We start from the raw sequence: 16,420 nt of genomic DNA on the forward strand, positions 1-16,420 counted from the left end.
TGACTTAGTAGCCTAAGTCAAAATTATAAGATACTATCTCAAAATAATGACATAACTCAAAATAATGAGAAACTAACTCACTGTTTTGACTTAGTTTCTCGTTATTTTGACTTATTAGATCTTAATTTTTCCATCAAGTGGCAGAAATTAGCTTTATTCAGGCTAGAATAAAAAATTAAAAAAAAAAAACTTTCCCTACAGTCTTCCGGTTTTACTTCCGGGTTTACTTCCGGTGCCACAGTAACGTTTTTACAGTTTACACTTTTACTACGATAATAAACGAAACGAAATTGTGTCAGGTGGGTAATAACACTTTCGCATCATTCATATCAGCTTTGTAATGTACAATTTAATATTTTAAAATTCATATTTAGGAGCCGAGTGACTTAACTTCCTGTTGCGCATGCGCAGTCGCGTCGCCGCGGCGCAGGTCTGTTGACAAATATCGGGGGAGGGACCGTCTGCTGCGGCGTAAGTAGATCTTTGTTCACATTGTTGTATTCTCTACATAACTGAGCATTTTGTTCACAGCGTGGCTCGTTTAATATCAATTCACATCGTCGGTAGCAGCCGCGGGCGCCGCTTCCACCGAGCTAGCGCAAAAAGAAAGTGTTTTATTTATTAAAACATCTGTAAAAACCGCTGGGGCCGACTCGACTGGTAGTGGTGGAGCAGAAATCTAACGTCGAGCTGGATACAAGCGGCACCGTTCACTTCCGGTTAAACTACCAAATTAAAAGACTCTTGTTGACGCATATCGCCACGTAGGATAATGTAACAAGCACAAGGCATAGATGTAACTTTTTGAAAACAATAAATGAGACATAGGCCTACCCATATAGAGACAACCAAATTAATATTTATTTAAATGAATGTACATTTTGTGGAAACGATCGAACACCTTTTCTTTTCTTGTAGCCTAATGTTTCTGTTTTATTTTGGGAGGCACTTTGTCATCGACCTCTGGAAGATAATTTGTATTTATCAAAATCAACTTGCAGTAATATCAGGTATATATTATATAGAAATAGAAATAGAAATATTCTATGTTACCTCATTTTTTCCTACTTTTTTGAAAGAGCTCTCTATATTTTCTGATTCACTTATCTAAAAATGCACAACGTCTATCAATATTTGATCTTTCCCTTCATCAGACCCAAAGAACCTATTTTTGATTTTTGTTTTGTAATATTATTATGACTCTTATGGTTGTATTCATTTATTTACCTTACTTATATTACGTTTTTTATTCATAACTTTCCTGTTCTATTCCCTACTCAAACACTGACATGTTCTGCTCAGTTTTCAAGTATATATATATATATATTTGGTAAAAGTAAAAAAGAAAAGTTTTTCAAATTACTGCTTCGCGTTTTTGTGTCTAGTATGTGCTTTTATTGTGAAAGAACAGGAGCCAGTTTCCGTCGTTACCCTGGTAACGTCGTTGGCCTTGACTACGGTAGCCTAGTTACAGCAGCAGCCAGCTACCACCAAACCCAGGCTGCTCTTCTAACGCTGTGTTATCGGCTTTAAACCGCTGCTTTACAGAAACACAGACGATTAAAAGTCACGTAAATATCCGAGCTAATGCAGTTTAGAGCGAGTTTGTCCCGTGTTTTCTTTTTAAAACTTGTGAACTTGTTTGACAGTCTGGCTGTGGGAGCGAGTGAAGGCAGGTCTGGTCTCCTCGTTCAAGACTGTAGTCGGTAGAAATGAAGAGGTGAGTGTCACTGACTGTCAACTATTAGTATTATAACTACAAAAACAACAGATGATTATTGATATGGTAATTAATATTAACCACAATGTGTGTGCTGCAGCCAACAGAAGAGCCCTGAACCTGATGGGAGCGTCACCGTCAACGAGGAAGGTAAATAAAATACAGTTATTGTGTTGTCTTATGAAGTTATTAAACGTGTATTTGTGCTTTTAATAATGAGTCAGACAGAGGTTTGGAAGTTAAAACCTCACTGACTGGTCAAAACTTTCAGTTTACTTAAAGACTTAAAGTTTATGTTAACGTGTACAGATCAATGATCTCCAAAAGACATAAAGATACACATGACACATTCCCTTTAAATTTGAAAATATATATATATATATGTATACCATTTCAAAATGACAGAAGGCTGCTTCTTTGTTTCCCCTTTTCACTCTAAAACTGTAGAAAACTAAAATAATACACTGATGTTGATTAAAATATTGCAAAAACGGCAGGGGCGTAACCAGACATTTTTGATAGGGGTGGCCGAAGTGGGACACTGACTTATGGTGGGGTGGTATGAAGCGTGAGCACGTGCACACACACACAAACACACACCCACACAGGTTTTGATTTTGGCCATACCCATTTTGTCAGCAAAACCCATATCTACCTAAATTACTAACACTGTGAGAAAAACTAGACAGGGAAATACAGAAAAATACAAAATACAAGAGTGTCAACATACAATTGTGATAGAAAACCTCAATGAGAAAAGAATTACTTGACGAAAGTCAGTATAAACAATGTATAAAATACCTCTGACTGGGCATATAGCCCATTATATTTTGGGGTGGCACCTGGGGTGGCCAATCACCCAAGGCCACTCCCTGAATACGCCACTGAAAAACTGTGTTTCATGTTTAACTTTTTTTTAATGTCTTTTGGAGATCATTTCGTCTTCCACTTGCTGAACTGTTCACATTAACAGACATTACCCAAACTTTTGCATGACACTGCATGTTGTGTTTCAGTGTAATCCATTAAAAACCCTCTAAAGCCACTACAAATGCATGCACTTAAACATTTTAAACCATACATTTTAAACTTCTTTCACTTTGTTGTTATCTATGTTTGGCTGGAGAGTAGAGGGCAAAGAGATGGCCATTTAGATATGAAACTTCAGACAGTGAAGGGGTCTGAATACTTTCTGAACCCTCTGTAAATACTCTCCCAAATCTCACTAATGTACACACATATACACACAAACACACACCCAAATCCACATGATCCTTAAATACCTTAGCACACGTGGTGGTGGTGGTGGTGGTGTGTCCATACCTGTACCACTGTATCAAACTTTATTGGTAGAGCATGTTTCATTACAGGAAGCAGCTCAAATTGCTTTACATGATTAAAAATAAATAAACAGAGAGGACATTTACACACATAGACTTACACACGCCCAAAATTTAAAACACTGAGGAATTAAAAACACTGAGGAAACCCTATTTTACACTCAACATTTTGCAATTTGCAGTGGGGAAAACACTAGAGAGTGGATACAAACTAAGATAAAATAGGTAAATGGAATAGAACAGAATAAAAATAAAAATAGATAAATTCAGAGGAATAAAATGTGGTGTCAGAGCTGTTTTGCAGTCAGATGTTGTGTTGACGGTGTTGTTGCGTTCCCACAGGGTCCGTAGCCACCGCTGAGGATCCTGCAGCCATCGCCACCATCCAGTCCGCTGCCACCTTCACTGACCAGCCCATCAAATATCTGTTCAAGACGGAGGGAGCGGGCGGACAGGTAGGAGTAAGTCAACACATGCACTTCAACTAATAATCATCATAATATCACCCATTAGTTCAACTGCATTAAGTCGACAGAGGGGGGGTTAATCTGAGCTAATCTTTTGGTGTAAAACTGTGGACACATGTTGTTGGTTTGAAGCAAACTGCAGCTCTAAGAGAGTGTTCAGACTCCTTTACTTTCTGTACACTGCTGTTGTGTAGTAGTAGATTACATTTATGTTTTGTTTTAACATCTTTTCACTTTGTTGTCATAAAGTGGAGATGAATGGGCATATTCAACATATTTATTTATATTGCACTTTTTTAAAAACAACCCAAGTGCTGTACAACATAAAAACACAAGTAAAACATGTAATAACAATAAAACTAAATAGATATAGGCAATGTACAGTAAAAACATGCAATAAAACAATAAAACAGAAATGAATTTGTATCGAACCAAATTAAAATACCAAGGAAAAGATATTTTAATAAAGACTTTAAATGCTCAAAGGGAGAAAAGAAGTAAACGGTGCCAATGCAGAAAAGTGAAGGGGTCTGAATACTTTCTGAACGCAGCGTAAATATCCAGTATCTCCTGACTTCTAACCCCCCACCCTGCTGAAAATCAAAACAATAAAACAAAACAAAGCCGGGGGTCAAAAGGAAAAGTCGTCACAAGGCCCCCGCCCCCCCCCCAGGCCGTCATGGTGATCCGGTTCTCTGATCATATCGGCTACAGTCACAGCTTTGTAAAAGGAAAAAAAGAACAGAAACAGAAAAATATGAATATAAATGACAGGATTTCTAACATCATGTAAACAGATGACATACTGCACATGCAGGTAAAACAACCTCGGACGCGTTTCAGCAAGAAGCTTTTCTTCATGATGTGTCTCAGTAGTAAACGTGCCAGGAGGAAACAGTACTCAGTATTCATATTGAATCAGAAGTAAACAAGCGATAAATGAAGTGCATCTGTTACACAGCTACACATATAAATTCACTGGAGTCAGAACAAACATACAAGTAGAAAACTAGAGAGTAGATCTTAGGGCTGAACTGCATTTCACATATGAAATATATCCAGTGAAGGGTTATTTAAACTCTGAAAGAATAAGGACCTTCATACGACAGAGTATTAGGGCCACATTGAGAAATAAATAAATAAATTTCAGTGTTTCCCCCAGAAAATTTGTTAGTTAAGGTGGTGTCTGACCTGTCGACGGGGGGTAGCGCGGAGATCTGTTGACGGGGGGGGGGGGGGGGCGATCGACGGGGGGGGACGCAACGTGCCGTATTCGCTTTCAACACGCGCTGCTGTTATGCGTGCGCGCTTCTCTGTGCTGTGTATGTGTGTGAGAGGATGCGGCCATCGTCCGACGGGGGGGGGGCGGCGGCGGCGGCGAATATCGCTACTTTTTTTTTTTTTTTAAGATGTTAGTTTAGGCGGCAGCTCTTTGTTGTTAAGGCGGCCGCCTTAACAGGAAAGCGCTGCGGGAAACCCTGAATTTACGAGAATAAGTCGAAAATTTAATAGAATAAGTTGTAAATTTACTAGAATAAAGTCGAAAATTTACGAGGATAAAGTTGTACATTTCCTACGAGAAAAAAGTCATAACAAGAAGTTTGTGATTTTTTTATTTGTCAATGTGGCCCTAATACTTTGTCGTACCCCCACAATTTACAGATAATAATAATATATACTACAGATCCGTCATAAGAAGCAGTACAATAGTAACTCTCAGGGCGCCATCGGCCGATCTTCATCTCAGGTCTTGATCCTACTCGCGTGATCTGATACGTGGGTTTTTAAAAAGTTAAGAGGTTGTTTTACCTGCAGGAGCGCTGCTGGCTCTTTGTGTGTTTTTCTGCAACTGTAAACAGTTTTTTGTTTTTTTTATTGATATTGAGTGTGCTCACTTTTTCTACACACTTGATAAATTGTGACAATCATAATCCTGGTCTCAGGAGCTTGTGAGCAACTTAACTTCATGGAGAACCTAAAAGTAGAAGTGAGATACTCAGGGTTCCTACGCAAGTATGGAAAAGTATGGAATTTGATTTTATAAATTTCCACGTCTGGAAAAGAATGGAAAAAGGAAACTATTGTATGGAAATATATTTATCTTAATACTTATCTGGCTTTGGCTTATCTGAAGTTATTTGGGTTAATTATTTTGTATGCGCTATTATACGAGCTACAATCTCCTGGACATGATTTGGTTTCACAATGGCACACCCATTCAGAATAATGAAAACAAATGATTAACTGCATGCTTTTTTTATATTATGCACATCTATTTACTTAAATATCACAAATTATTTGAATTTTTTTACCGACAAGTATGGAAAAAGTATGGAATTTGGAATTTCAAATGTGAGGGACCCTGGATACAGTATATATAATGTATTGTGTGTGTGTAGAGGTACCAACCACTGACTGTGTGTGGTGTGTTGTGTGTTGTGTGTTGTGCTGCAGGTGACCTACAGGGTCATCCAGGTGTCAGACGGTCAGCTGGAGGCTCAGTCGGACGGAGCTGCAGCCGTCAGCCTGGTGGCCGGCTTCCCCGCCACCAGCCAGACGGTCACACAGGTGAGAGCTCAACGCTTTACAGTTCAAAATCTGCAGGTGGATCAGTTTCTTTACCGCCATTAAAAAAAGAAAAATTGCAATGCGCTCATATAGGAGCCCTGATACAATATCAAATATAACTTATTTGATACCTTAATAATGAGTGTAGCAGTGATTAGGGATGGGAATCGAAAACCGGTTCCTCTTCGGAACCGGTTCCAACTTGGATCAATTCTTGGAATCGTGTGCGTGTCTGCTTTAACGATCCCCTTATCGATTCCGTTTGGTTCAGAAACTCGCGCATTAATTGATTAATTACGTGACGTTCCGTTAAAATCAATCTTCATTATAAATGAGGGTGCTTAGTGTTTATATCCACATGTCACCGTTTGTTCTCCCAAAATAAAGTTAGTGGCGTGTCTGCGTGGAGCGGAGCAGCTGACAGAAGCAGCTGACAGTGACGTTTCTTCATCACTAAACCTGTGAGCCTCCCTCCGGTCCTCCCTCCCTCACGCCGTGAGGACAGGTCAACGTCTCCTGAACAGGCTACATGTCTATTCTTTGTGTTTTTCTCTCTTTATTCTAACCACTTCCTTTCAGGTTTTGCTCGTAGCCAGGTGAAACGGTGCGCCGTGTCTATTCTCTCGCGCGCTCTCTCTCTTTCGCTCGCTCACTCGCTCACTCCGCATAAAAACGAACGTTATGAAAACAATAACTAGTGAGAAGATACAGATGCATAAAAACCATGTAATGGAAACATTGTTAAATTCCTCCTGTGAGCACAGCTGCCCCACAGCCACAGTGGTCTAGTGTTAACCTGTCCAGGCAGGTCGGTCCTGGCTTCTTTTTTAATGTTAGAGCCATTAATGCAGTGTTTTCAACCTTGGGGTTGGGGCCCCATGTGGGGTCGCCTGGAATTCAAATAGAATCGCCTTAAATGTCTAGTAATTGATTAAAAAAAAAATTTAATAAACTAATTATTTTTCACAATCTTAAACAACTATATTCTTTATACATTCACTTTCTTGAATATAAATCAAGATCAAATAAAATGCAGCATATACAAATATCTGAGCTTGCTCATCTTGAAAGAGGGTCACCAGAAATCTGTGATGTCAAAAGGTTGGGAACCACTGCATTAATGCAAACAAACCCATTTCTCTTTTATTCCCTCACCCAATGAGAATCAATAAGAGAATCGATAAGGAATCGAATCGATAAGCAATATCGATAATGGAATCGGAATCGCTAAATTCTTATCAATACCCATCCCTAGCAGTGATACAAATGTGTGGTTGAGTTTTCAATTTTACTCCAAAACTGTAAGGTTTTTTTTTTCTCGGGAGACTTTTGATGGACCTGATGTCGTCATGTGACAGCTCAGAGAAGAGAGTTGCCAAGAAAAACAAAAGTTCTGCAAAAACCTTAACTAGATTTGAAGAAGTACACACACACACTACTACACTTTTGTGGGGTTCAGATCTTCTTCTGTTTTGTTTTTGTTTCGGGTTTCTCGTGTTGTTTGTTATTCTGTTTCTGAGCGATGCAGGCACCGGCCGACTTTTTGGTGACTCTGGTCTGAGCTGTACAACATGGTTTTTAATTGCTCGTGGTAATACCGTGTACTAGGGATGTCACAATTACTTGTTTTCACAATTAATAGTGGTATTAAACGCCACAATTAATTGATCGTAAAGATTCTTAAATACCGTCACTTTCCGAAAAAGATTATGTCAGAACCGTATCGGCAGATGTGCACCAAGGTAAAGGAAGATGCACAGATACTGGTCCATTTATCTAACGTAACACTGAATTAGTGGGAATTTAAATGTTAGTGTGTCATTTGTAATTAAAAAAAAAAAAACATAAACAATTGGTATAGATGGCAATTAATGACTTAAATATTTCAAACTCTTCTCCCGGGGGATTAATAACTGGTCTTATATTTAGAGATTAGTAATGTCATTATATTTTGACTATTTGATTTTACACATTCATAGTCTTGTGAAATGTATTGATGCATAATTATTGTGATAATCGCAACACCGTGATTATTTCTCTGACAATAATCGTACCAAGAAAATCTATAATCGTGACATCCCTACCGTATACTGTATTGTATCTTGGTCGAGCGGTATCAAAAGTTGGATACCGCTTTAGCCAACCCCCGTGGTCACAGAGTGTTTGTGTGAGTGTGAGTTTTAAGGGTGTAGCTCTGATGAACTGTGTGTCCGACCTCAGGCCGTCTTCTCTCAGTCCGAGGGGCTGGAGAGCGATGCCAGCGCAGAGACGCAGTACACCTACTACCCCGCCACCATCGCAGACGCCACCACCGGCACCATGGTAACCACGGTGCAGGCCTCGGACACGCTGCTGGGCCAGACCACGCCCACAGGTCAGTCTTTATGAGGGGGGGAGCTGGACTGAAACTGATGTTAGTTAATAATATACAAGTTAAATGTGCGAAAAGCAGCTTTTTAAAAACATTTACATGAATGAACTTGTCTTTTTTTTATGCTTTATTAGGTAACACTTTATAATAAGTACACACTATTAAGCATTAGATACTGATTTCATCATTTATAACACATGAATACTCATTAGTATGTAGTTTATAAACACAGTTAAAAATGTTTTACTCATCATCGATAACTAAGGGTGTTTTCACACAGGGTGCGCACCAAATGTTAAAATGATACATTGTTTCATTTTTCAGTTAGTGCGGTTGCTTTCACACCTGCTTTTTGTCACTCGGGACCAAACTTGGAGAACGTCACGTCTCCATGACTACCGGTTGAAATCTGGAAGCGCTGATTGATAAAACTTTCATGATGGAGACTCCAGTAGGGCCGGTTGTTAGAAGCTCTGTCATTTATTTCTATATTGTTTGCATGTATAATTCTGTTTGGTACTTCCGGCTGGTTTCCGGTTGCGTTCACCCAGCTCGGTCCCGTTAGTTCCCGGTTAAACGTTAAACACGGGCGGACCTCTGCTGCTCGGTAACCACGGTAACCAGCTGCTCCGCGGACCCGAGGGACGGACCCGCCGACCTGTCCGGTGTCTGAGCGGACTCAGTGGACACGCAGCGACCGGCTGCCCCGCTGCTGCTGCTTCGTTTGTGGGGACAGAGCTGCGTAGGACCGGAGCACCGGGCCGTCTCCCCGCTGCGTTAACCCGTTGTCACTAGGTGCGTTTCCATCAGCTGTTTAGATGCGCATCGAGATGTATCACATCGGAAAATGATGATGGAAACGCCGTGATTCGCATTAAAATCCCCTGATTCGCACAAAATGAAATACGCTCGCTATGGCCGGGTTTTGGTTGATTCGAATGGGATGGAAACAGCTGTATGCGAATCAAGTGTGACGTAGCCACTTTCACCCCATCTGCTCCCGTGTTTGCAGTTCACTCACAAGACAACATCAGGGTTTCTGCACCGCCACGGCAAAATCAAAGCCCCCACACACCTTCATAATGATGTTACTGCACAGTTCTTATAGTTCCAACTTATCAACCAGCGAATCCAGCGTTTATCATTAATAAAGTCTGTGGCGGCCGCTTCTCTCTCTCTTTCTCTCTCTTTCTCTCTCTCTCACACACACACACACACACACGGACAGGTCGCGTTATGAAGGTAATAAACATGCGCTAAATCGCGCTAATGTGTTCAAATCAGACCGTCAGTCCGTCCGGGGGGGAGTGCAAAGTCCGTAGATGGAAACACACACGATTCGAATTTCTTTTAATGCGCATTTCCCAGTAATTCGAATCACTTTGGATGGAAACATGGCTAATGACTACGGGAGCCCTTTTAGCTCAAACGTGTTGAGTTCGCCTGGCAGTTGGGTCGCACCAGAGTGCGGTTGCTTTCACACATCAACTAGTGCGCACCGAACCGAGACCACCTCCTCCGGCCGCACTAGTTTTGGTGCATTGGAGTGCGATGTGCTTTCACACTGACCCAAACTGGACCAAATTTAGTGCGATCTAAATTTAGTGCGACTAACACTGCAGGTGTGAAAACACCCTAACTGTATTTATAAACCACATACTAATGTGTATTCATGCGTTATACATGAAGAATTCAGTATTTATTAATGCTTATTAGTGTTTCCCTTCATCGTGGCGGAGCAGCTGACGTTGATGTCTCTTTCATTTCTAAGACTGCTTTCTACCATCTTAGGAACATATCTAAAGTTAGACCCATTTCATCCTTATCTGATTCTGAAAAGTTGGTTCACGCTTTTATTTCAAGTAGGTTAGACTACTGCAACGCACTTTTACCTGGACTAACAAAACAAGCACTTTATAAACTGCAGCTTATCCAGAATGCTGCAGCCAGAGTTTTAACAAGAACCAAAAGATGTGAACACATCACTCCGATTTTAGCATCTCTTCACTGGCTTCCAGTGAAGCAAAGAATTGATTTTAAAATTTTACTGATTGTTTTTAAAGCTCTGAACGGTGCAGCTCCTCCCTACATCTCTGACATGCTCACTGAGTAACACCAGACAGATCCCTGAGATCATCAAGTAAAGGTCTACTCACTATTCCAACAATACACTCAAACTCAGCTCATGGTGCCTTCAGTCATTATGGTCCTACTCTTTGGAACTCCCGACCTCACGAACTCAGGTCTGCTACAACAGTATCTTCTTTTAAAAGCAGACTAAAAACATTTCTTTTTTCACAAGCTTTTAGTTTTTAATTGTTGTTTTTCTTTAATTTGCAATATTTCCCTCTTTCCTAACAAGTTTCTTAGTTTTTAAATTGTTTTTAATCTGCAACACTTTCTTCTTATTGTTTTCTTATTGTGTTTTTTCTATACGTATTTTACGAGCTGTAATGTTGTTCTATTTTTGTGAAAGCACATTGAGTTTGCGCTTGTCGCATGAAATGTGCTATATAAATAAAATTGTTGTTGTTGTTGTTGTTGATGTTTTGTTTCACAGGGCAGCTCTACGTGATGATGTCACCACAGGAAGTCTTGACGGGATCCAATCAGAGGACAATCGCACCGCGCACTCAGCCGTACATAGCGTAATTACATCTTCATCATTTAACAGCAGTCACAGTGCAGTGTTGCATCTCGTTAACAAAAACAAACAAAAAAAAAGGTGAGGAGCTTTGACGGTTTAGTAACTGGTGGTTTTGGATGTTGTGTGTTGCAGGAAGCAGGAAGCGCCTCGAGCTTCCAGAGACGAGAAGCGGCGAGCTCAGCACAACGAAGGTCAGAGCGTTTCTGGTTTTAAAATATCTAAAGTTAAAAAGTTTTTAAAAAAAATCTTCATGTTCTGAACGTTGTTGTCCACAGTGGAGCGCCGGCGGAGGGACAAGATCAACAACTGGATCGTGCAGCTGTCGAAGGCGATCCCGGACTGTAACGTCGACTACACCAAGACAGGACAGGTGAGAAAAAAACATCTCAATTATTTTCTTTAATTTTACGATAACGATAAACTTGTATTGTGTTAGGGCCATAAAGTCCTAGTTTTACGAGAATAAAGTCATAATATTTTATTTAACCTGGTGTTTTTTTAGAGGAGGTTAAAGTTGTTAAAATGAGGCTGTGGAACATTTTTGTGTAATTGTACTTCAGAGTAGGTTTTTCCAAACAAGGAGATACTTAATCTTTCACCACATTGTCATCGGTATCAGGACAAGAATTCGCAAGAAAATGCATCTAATCCGCAGAAAGAACCAGAACAGGTACCGTATCCATTTACCGGTACAAGTACCACTTTTTCTCATAAATGTACAACTTTTTCCTCATAAAAATTGCTACGTTTTTTAGTAAAATTGTGACTTTTTCTTGTAAAATGATGACTTTATTCTTGTAAAACTCTCACTTTGTTCTCTAAGTCTGTGAAAAAAAAAAAGTTTTCTCAATGTGGCCCTAATTAAAATGTGATTTTCTTTAATATATACAGTTAATATACATACAGCTCTGGAAAAAAAAGAGACCACTTTCACAAATGTTTCTTAAAAGCTTCTCTACATGTATGACAGTCATTCTTTTCTTTTCTTTTTTAAACACCAACACAAACACAACTCATTCTCCTTAATGAGACACTGATGAGCTCATCACCTGAACCACATCTGGTTTTATAGGAAAATTATAAATAAAAACCACTGCTGGGATTAAACATCGACATTATCCCACAAAAACTGGTTTATAAACTCTTCCTGAGTTAAAATATTCTTGCTGTGCTGTTTAGGAATAAATATGAACATGTTTTCTTTGCATTATTATTACTATTCAAGGTCTGAAAAGACTTGATAGTTTTTGTTATTTAGACTAGTTTAGTCATTTTCAGCCAATAAAAGCTCTAAATGACAATATTTTTATTTCAATTTTGGGAGCAATATTGTCGGTAGTTGATAGAATAAAACTTTTTTTTTTGCTCAAACACATACCTATAAATAGTAAAACCAGAGAAACTGATCATTTTGGGAGTGGTCTCTTAATTTTTTCCAGAGCTGTATATATACAGTATATATATATTTATGGACACAGTGTTTCAGAACAACAGCTCTTGTTTATTTTGTATAAACTTATACAGTATAAAGCATTCAAGAGACTCCGAGTTAAACTCCAGTGTGGAGACATGTAATGAGTAAAAACATTCAGGTTCTCTCTGATTGGCTTCTGAGGCAGGAATTCTGCAAATGAGGACTTTTAATGCACCTCTCCTTTAACATCTATACGCTTATCCATTTGTTTTCTTTTTGAGATAGTAAAAATACTTGATGATGTTAAATTGCACATCGTCAAAACAAAATCTACGATACCATGGTAGGCGATATACAGTCAGTGGCGTGCAAAATGAGCTCACCAAACCAGTTTTCCATGAATTGTTGCACCTGTCTAATTTAGTTTTGATGCATAGTGCAGGTTTTCTGTTAATCCAATAAACCTCATTTCACTACTGAAGTTTAACTGTGTCCATCAGTCCTTTGATAGATCAAAGTGAAAGTGAAACACCCAGTGATTTATAAATGAAAATGATGGAGAAATTGCCACTGTATAATATCACGCACCTCTTCTCCAAACTTCCTCTTATGATTTCATATCATAAGAAGACGTAGAAAAAGGGCGATTTGTTCTCATTTATTTCCTGTAACTCTCATGTTGTTGTTGTTGTTGTTGTTGTTGTTGTTGTGTTCAGAGTAAAGGAGGAATCCTGTCCAAAGCCTGCGAGTACATCAAGGAGCTGAGACAGAGCAACATGAAGCTGGGCGAGGACATCAGCACTCTGGACCGCCTCCGCATCGACAACCAGCTGCTCAGACAGGAGGTTCGTAGCAGCTGCAACGTTTCTTTATCACATGTGGTCACGTTGGTTTAGTTTATTCACAGGGAGAGTTTGTAATGACTATAAACACTGACACAACAGACACAATCTGAAACACAGACACACCCTGATACAGAAACATTATTAAACGCTCTGGTGGACAAGTTGTGACCTGCACATTCACCACGCCATGAGATAATAACACAACGTTACCAGACAGAGTTGTTGTAGAGGGAAATTCATGCAAAACCGCTGATGCACGTTGCCTTCAGGGACAGTTTTTCATCAACAGTCTCTGTATTTCCCTCTAAAACAACTCTGTGTGGTAACGTTGTGTTATTATCTCATAGCGTGGTGAATGTGCAGCTCACAACTTGTCCACCAGAGCGTTGTGGAGTTGTTGGATTGTGTATTTGATGAGTTTGATGAAGGAAACCAAGAAATCCCATGAGCCTCCGTAGCGTAGCTCTGAGCAGCTCACGGCTCTGCTCCGCCGTTCTAAAAATAGCTTGAACCAACAATTAAACAGGGTATCCGCGGGGTCTTGAAAAGTATTAAAAGGTGATAAATCAATTTTGGGAAAATTAAGACCCTTAAAAAGTATTAAAAAGTCTTTTCACAACTTTATAAAGTCTTAAATTTTGAAGGTATTTTTTTCTGAATTAGCTGTCCAAGAGTTTAGTCCTAAAAAAACATTGTGAAAGTGTGAATTTATTTGTTTTATTAATAAACAAAGCGGTACATAAGAAACTAGGCTATTGTGGGTGCGTTTATGAATTGTCTCTGAGAGCAGCAGAGCAGAGTTCTGAGAGAGTTTACTTTTGTCTTATGAACATTGCATCTGACGTCTGTATTTATGCTGCTGCGTTCAAAACAACTGAGAGGTCGTAATTAACCCGGAAATTTCTGACTTCCGACACTGCAGGAACTCAGAAGAAAAAAAACATGGATACCCGAAGGAAGTTTGGCGTATTGTGGCTCATCGCTGAATACGAAAAATAAATGCAGCAGTAAATTATGTTGATTTTGGAGGAGAGGAGACGCTGCAGATGAGTGCACATATAACGTTACAGCCTTGATAACAGTTAAACGTTATTTCCGTCACATACGAGGAACCACAATTTCACACAAAACAACAATCACAGCTTAATATAAACGTATTTCATATAGGCTACTGCAATATTACACAAGAAATATGCATTCAATATGCCTCAACAAAGAACTTAAAATGTCTAAATTCTAACCGTTTAAGACGAGGGCCGCCATGTTTTGATGTTGTCGTGACGTCAAGTCGGAAAGTCGGAGCTCTGAAATGATACCCGAGTTTTCGACCTGTAGTTTCTGAGTTCGACGCCGTTCAATTCATTTTTTTTACAACTCGGAGCTCGTTTTTTTCTGACTTCCGAGTTGTCTTGAACGCAGCATTAAAGGGATAGTAGCATTTTTTAAAAGTGGGGTTGTATGATCTACAAATAGCCCCTAAGTACTTTAATTGCAGTAGCAGACTCTCTACACTCCTCCTGTTAGCAACGCCAGCCCATAATAGCCCTGCCCAGAGATTTACAACATACATTGTTGTGAACAGACCCAAAGAAACGGCCTATTTTCACGGCCTAAAAGAGGTTTTACCTGAAAAAAAAAAAACACAGTTCCATTGTTCGTTATAAAGTGCAGGAAAAATTATATTATAGCGAACAATGGAACTGTGTATTTTTTTTCAGGTAAAACCTCTTTTAGGCCGTGAAAATAGGCCGTTTCTTTGGGTCCATTCACAACAATGTATGCTGTAAATCTCTGGGCAGGGCTATTATGGGCTGGCGTTGCTAACGGGAGGAGTGCAGAGAGTCTTCTACTGCAATTAAAGTACTTAGGGGCTATTTGTAGATCATACAACCCCACTTAAAAAAAATGCTACTATCCCTTTAAATAAAACTCAGGTCCAGTTAAAACAAACCTCTGCTTCACCTCTGTGTCGTTGTTTCTGCTGCTGCTGCTCAGGTGGAGGACTGGAAGTCCAAGAACCAGATCCTGAGGAACCTGCTGCGACAGCACGGCATCGTGGGATCGTCCAGCTCAGACCCCCAGTGAGGCGCCTCGGCAGAAAACCACCACATATGGGCCAAAAGAGTACTTGAAACAACTTTTTTGAGATACTTTATTTGTGATCGTGTGTGCATGTTAATAGGGGGAAAACAACTGAATATTGTCATTAATATTCAAACCCAGCTTCTTTTGCTAAATGACGACCTGAAATATAAATATTATCTTTGAAGCTTTTTACAAGAGATTTGAAAACCCCCTTTCTTCTTCGCCTGGTGACTCCAAACCCCATCATGGTAACACAACGCGTCTGGGCGGGAAAAAAGAAGCGAGAGAGAGAGAGAGATGAGAGGAAAAGAATTGAATTTGTAAAAAAGTCCTCGCTGGATGCCTTCCTCCACCAACATTATGATTGTTCATTAACCTCCAGTGCAGCGAGCTCTGTCTGCAGCCGGTTTCTTCTGCTTCATCTCTGCAGTTTTTTTTAATTTTTGCTTCTCTGTATCAAACGCACTCATGTTAACAACGTCTCAGAACAAAACAAACAGACAAAAAAACCAATTGTATTGACGCTTTGACTTGATTTCACCTTTTTATCAATATCACTCTGACTAGTCCAAACAGAGTCCATTATCATCCAGTTCATAGTCCTGCTCTTTTTTTTTTTTTTTTTGCTCTGTATTTTTGTATGTTACTTCATTAAAAACCTCACTGGGGACAATAATTACATTGCAACAATGTAACTAAGTAAATAAAGAGGGGTTGTGAGTGAGCATTGCATTAGGTAGGCTATGTACTGTATGTCTTTATAATAAAAATCAAATAATATACTGTATGTTATAAACCACTTTCAGCTGTGTTTATTAAAGTTGGTAAGTTAGTTAAAACCACGTAGTAGTGACATTTTTATAAAAGATACAGACCACGATTTAGGTTTCTTTCTGCAGACCAGTCAAGACCGCGGCTGCAGTGACGGCTTTTTTTGTTTTTTTAACCACAAATGTCTCTGTC

General features: G+C 39.5%; 1 protein-coding gene across 4 annotated transcripts; it reads left to right on the forward strand.

Moving 5' to 3' along the window:
• The first annotated feature begins 434 nt into the window (after nucleotides 1-434).
• usf1 (upstream transcription factor 1) lies at nucleotides 435-16,296 on the forward strand. Of its 4 annotated transcripts, none has more exons than XM_085794799.1 (12): nucleotides 435-471; nucleotides 1,650-1,720; nucleotides 1,821-1,870; nucleotides 3,403-3,521; nucleotides 5,982-6,095; nucleotides 8,316-8,469; nucleotides 11,027-11,114; nucleotides 11,246-11,304; nucleotides 11,389-11,483; nucleotides 11,733-11,783; nucleotides 13,244-13,372; nucleotides 15,368-15,652. In XM_085794799.1, exons 2-12 carry the CDS (start codon nucleotides 1,713-1,715, stop codon nucleotides 15,455-15,457), a joined length of 957 nt encoding a protein of 318 aa, XP_085650925.1. In that variant the 5' UTR covers nucleotides 435-471; nucleotides 1,650-1,712; the 3' UTR covers nucleotides 15,458-15,652. The 4 variants fall into 4 exon arrangements, with proteins under 4 accessions (XP_085650925.1, XP_085650926.1, XP_085650927.1 ...); XM_085794800.1 differs by having other exon boundaries at nucleotides 3,403-3,515; XM_085794801.1 differs by lacking the exon at nucleotides 11,733-11,783 and having other exon boundaries at nucleotides 15,368-16,296.
• Nucleotides 16,297-16,420: the final 124 nt, after the last annotated feature.

Source organism: Trachurus japonicus, chromosome 13, assembly GCF_045865225.1.
Source record: "Trachurus japonicus isolate A0001 chromosome 13, Traja_1.0".
NCBI lineage: Eukaryota > Metazoa > Chordata > Actinopteri > Carangiformes > Carangidae > Trachurus > Trachurus japonicus.

Bases quoted from the DNA above. Each gene is read 5' to 3' on its own strand.
- usf1 (XM_085794799.1), top strand. The intron at 1,871-3,402 runs GTAAATAAAATA...GCGTTCCCACAG, and splicing joins CGTCACCGTCAACGAGGAAG to GGTCCGTAGCCACCGCTGAG. The intron at 13,373-15,367 runs GTTCGTAGCAGC...GCTGCTGCTCAG, and splicing joins ACCAGCTGCTCAGACAGGAG to GTGGAGGACTGGAAGTCCAA.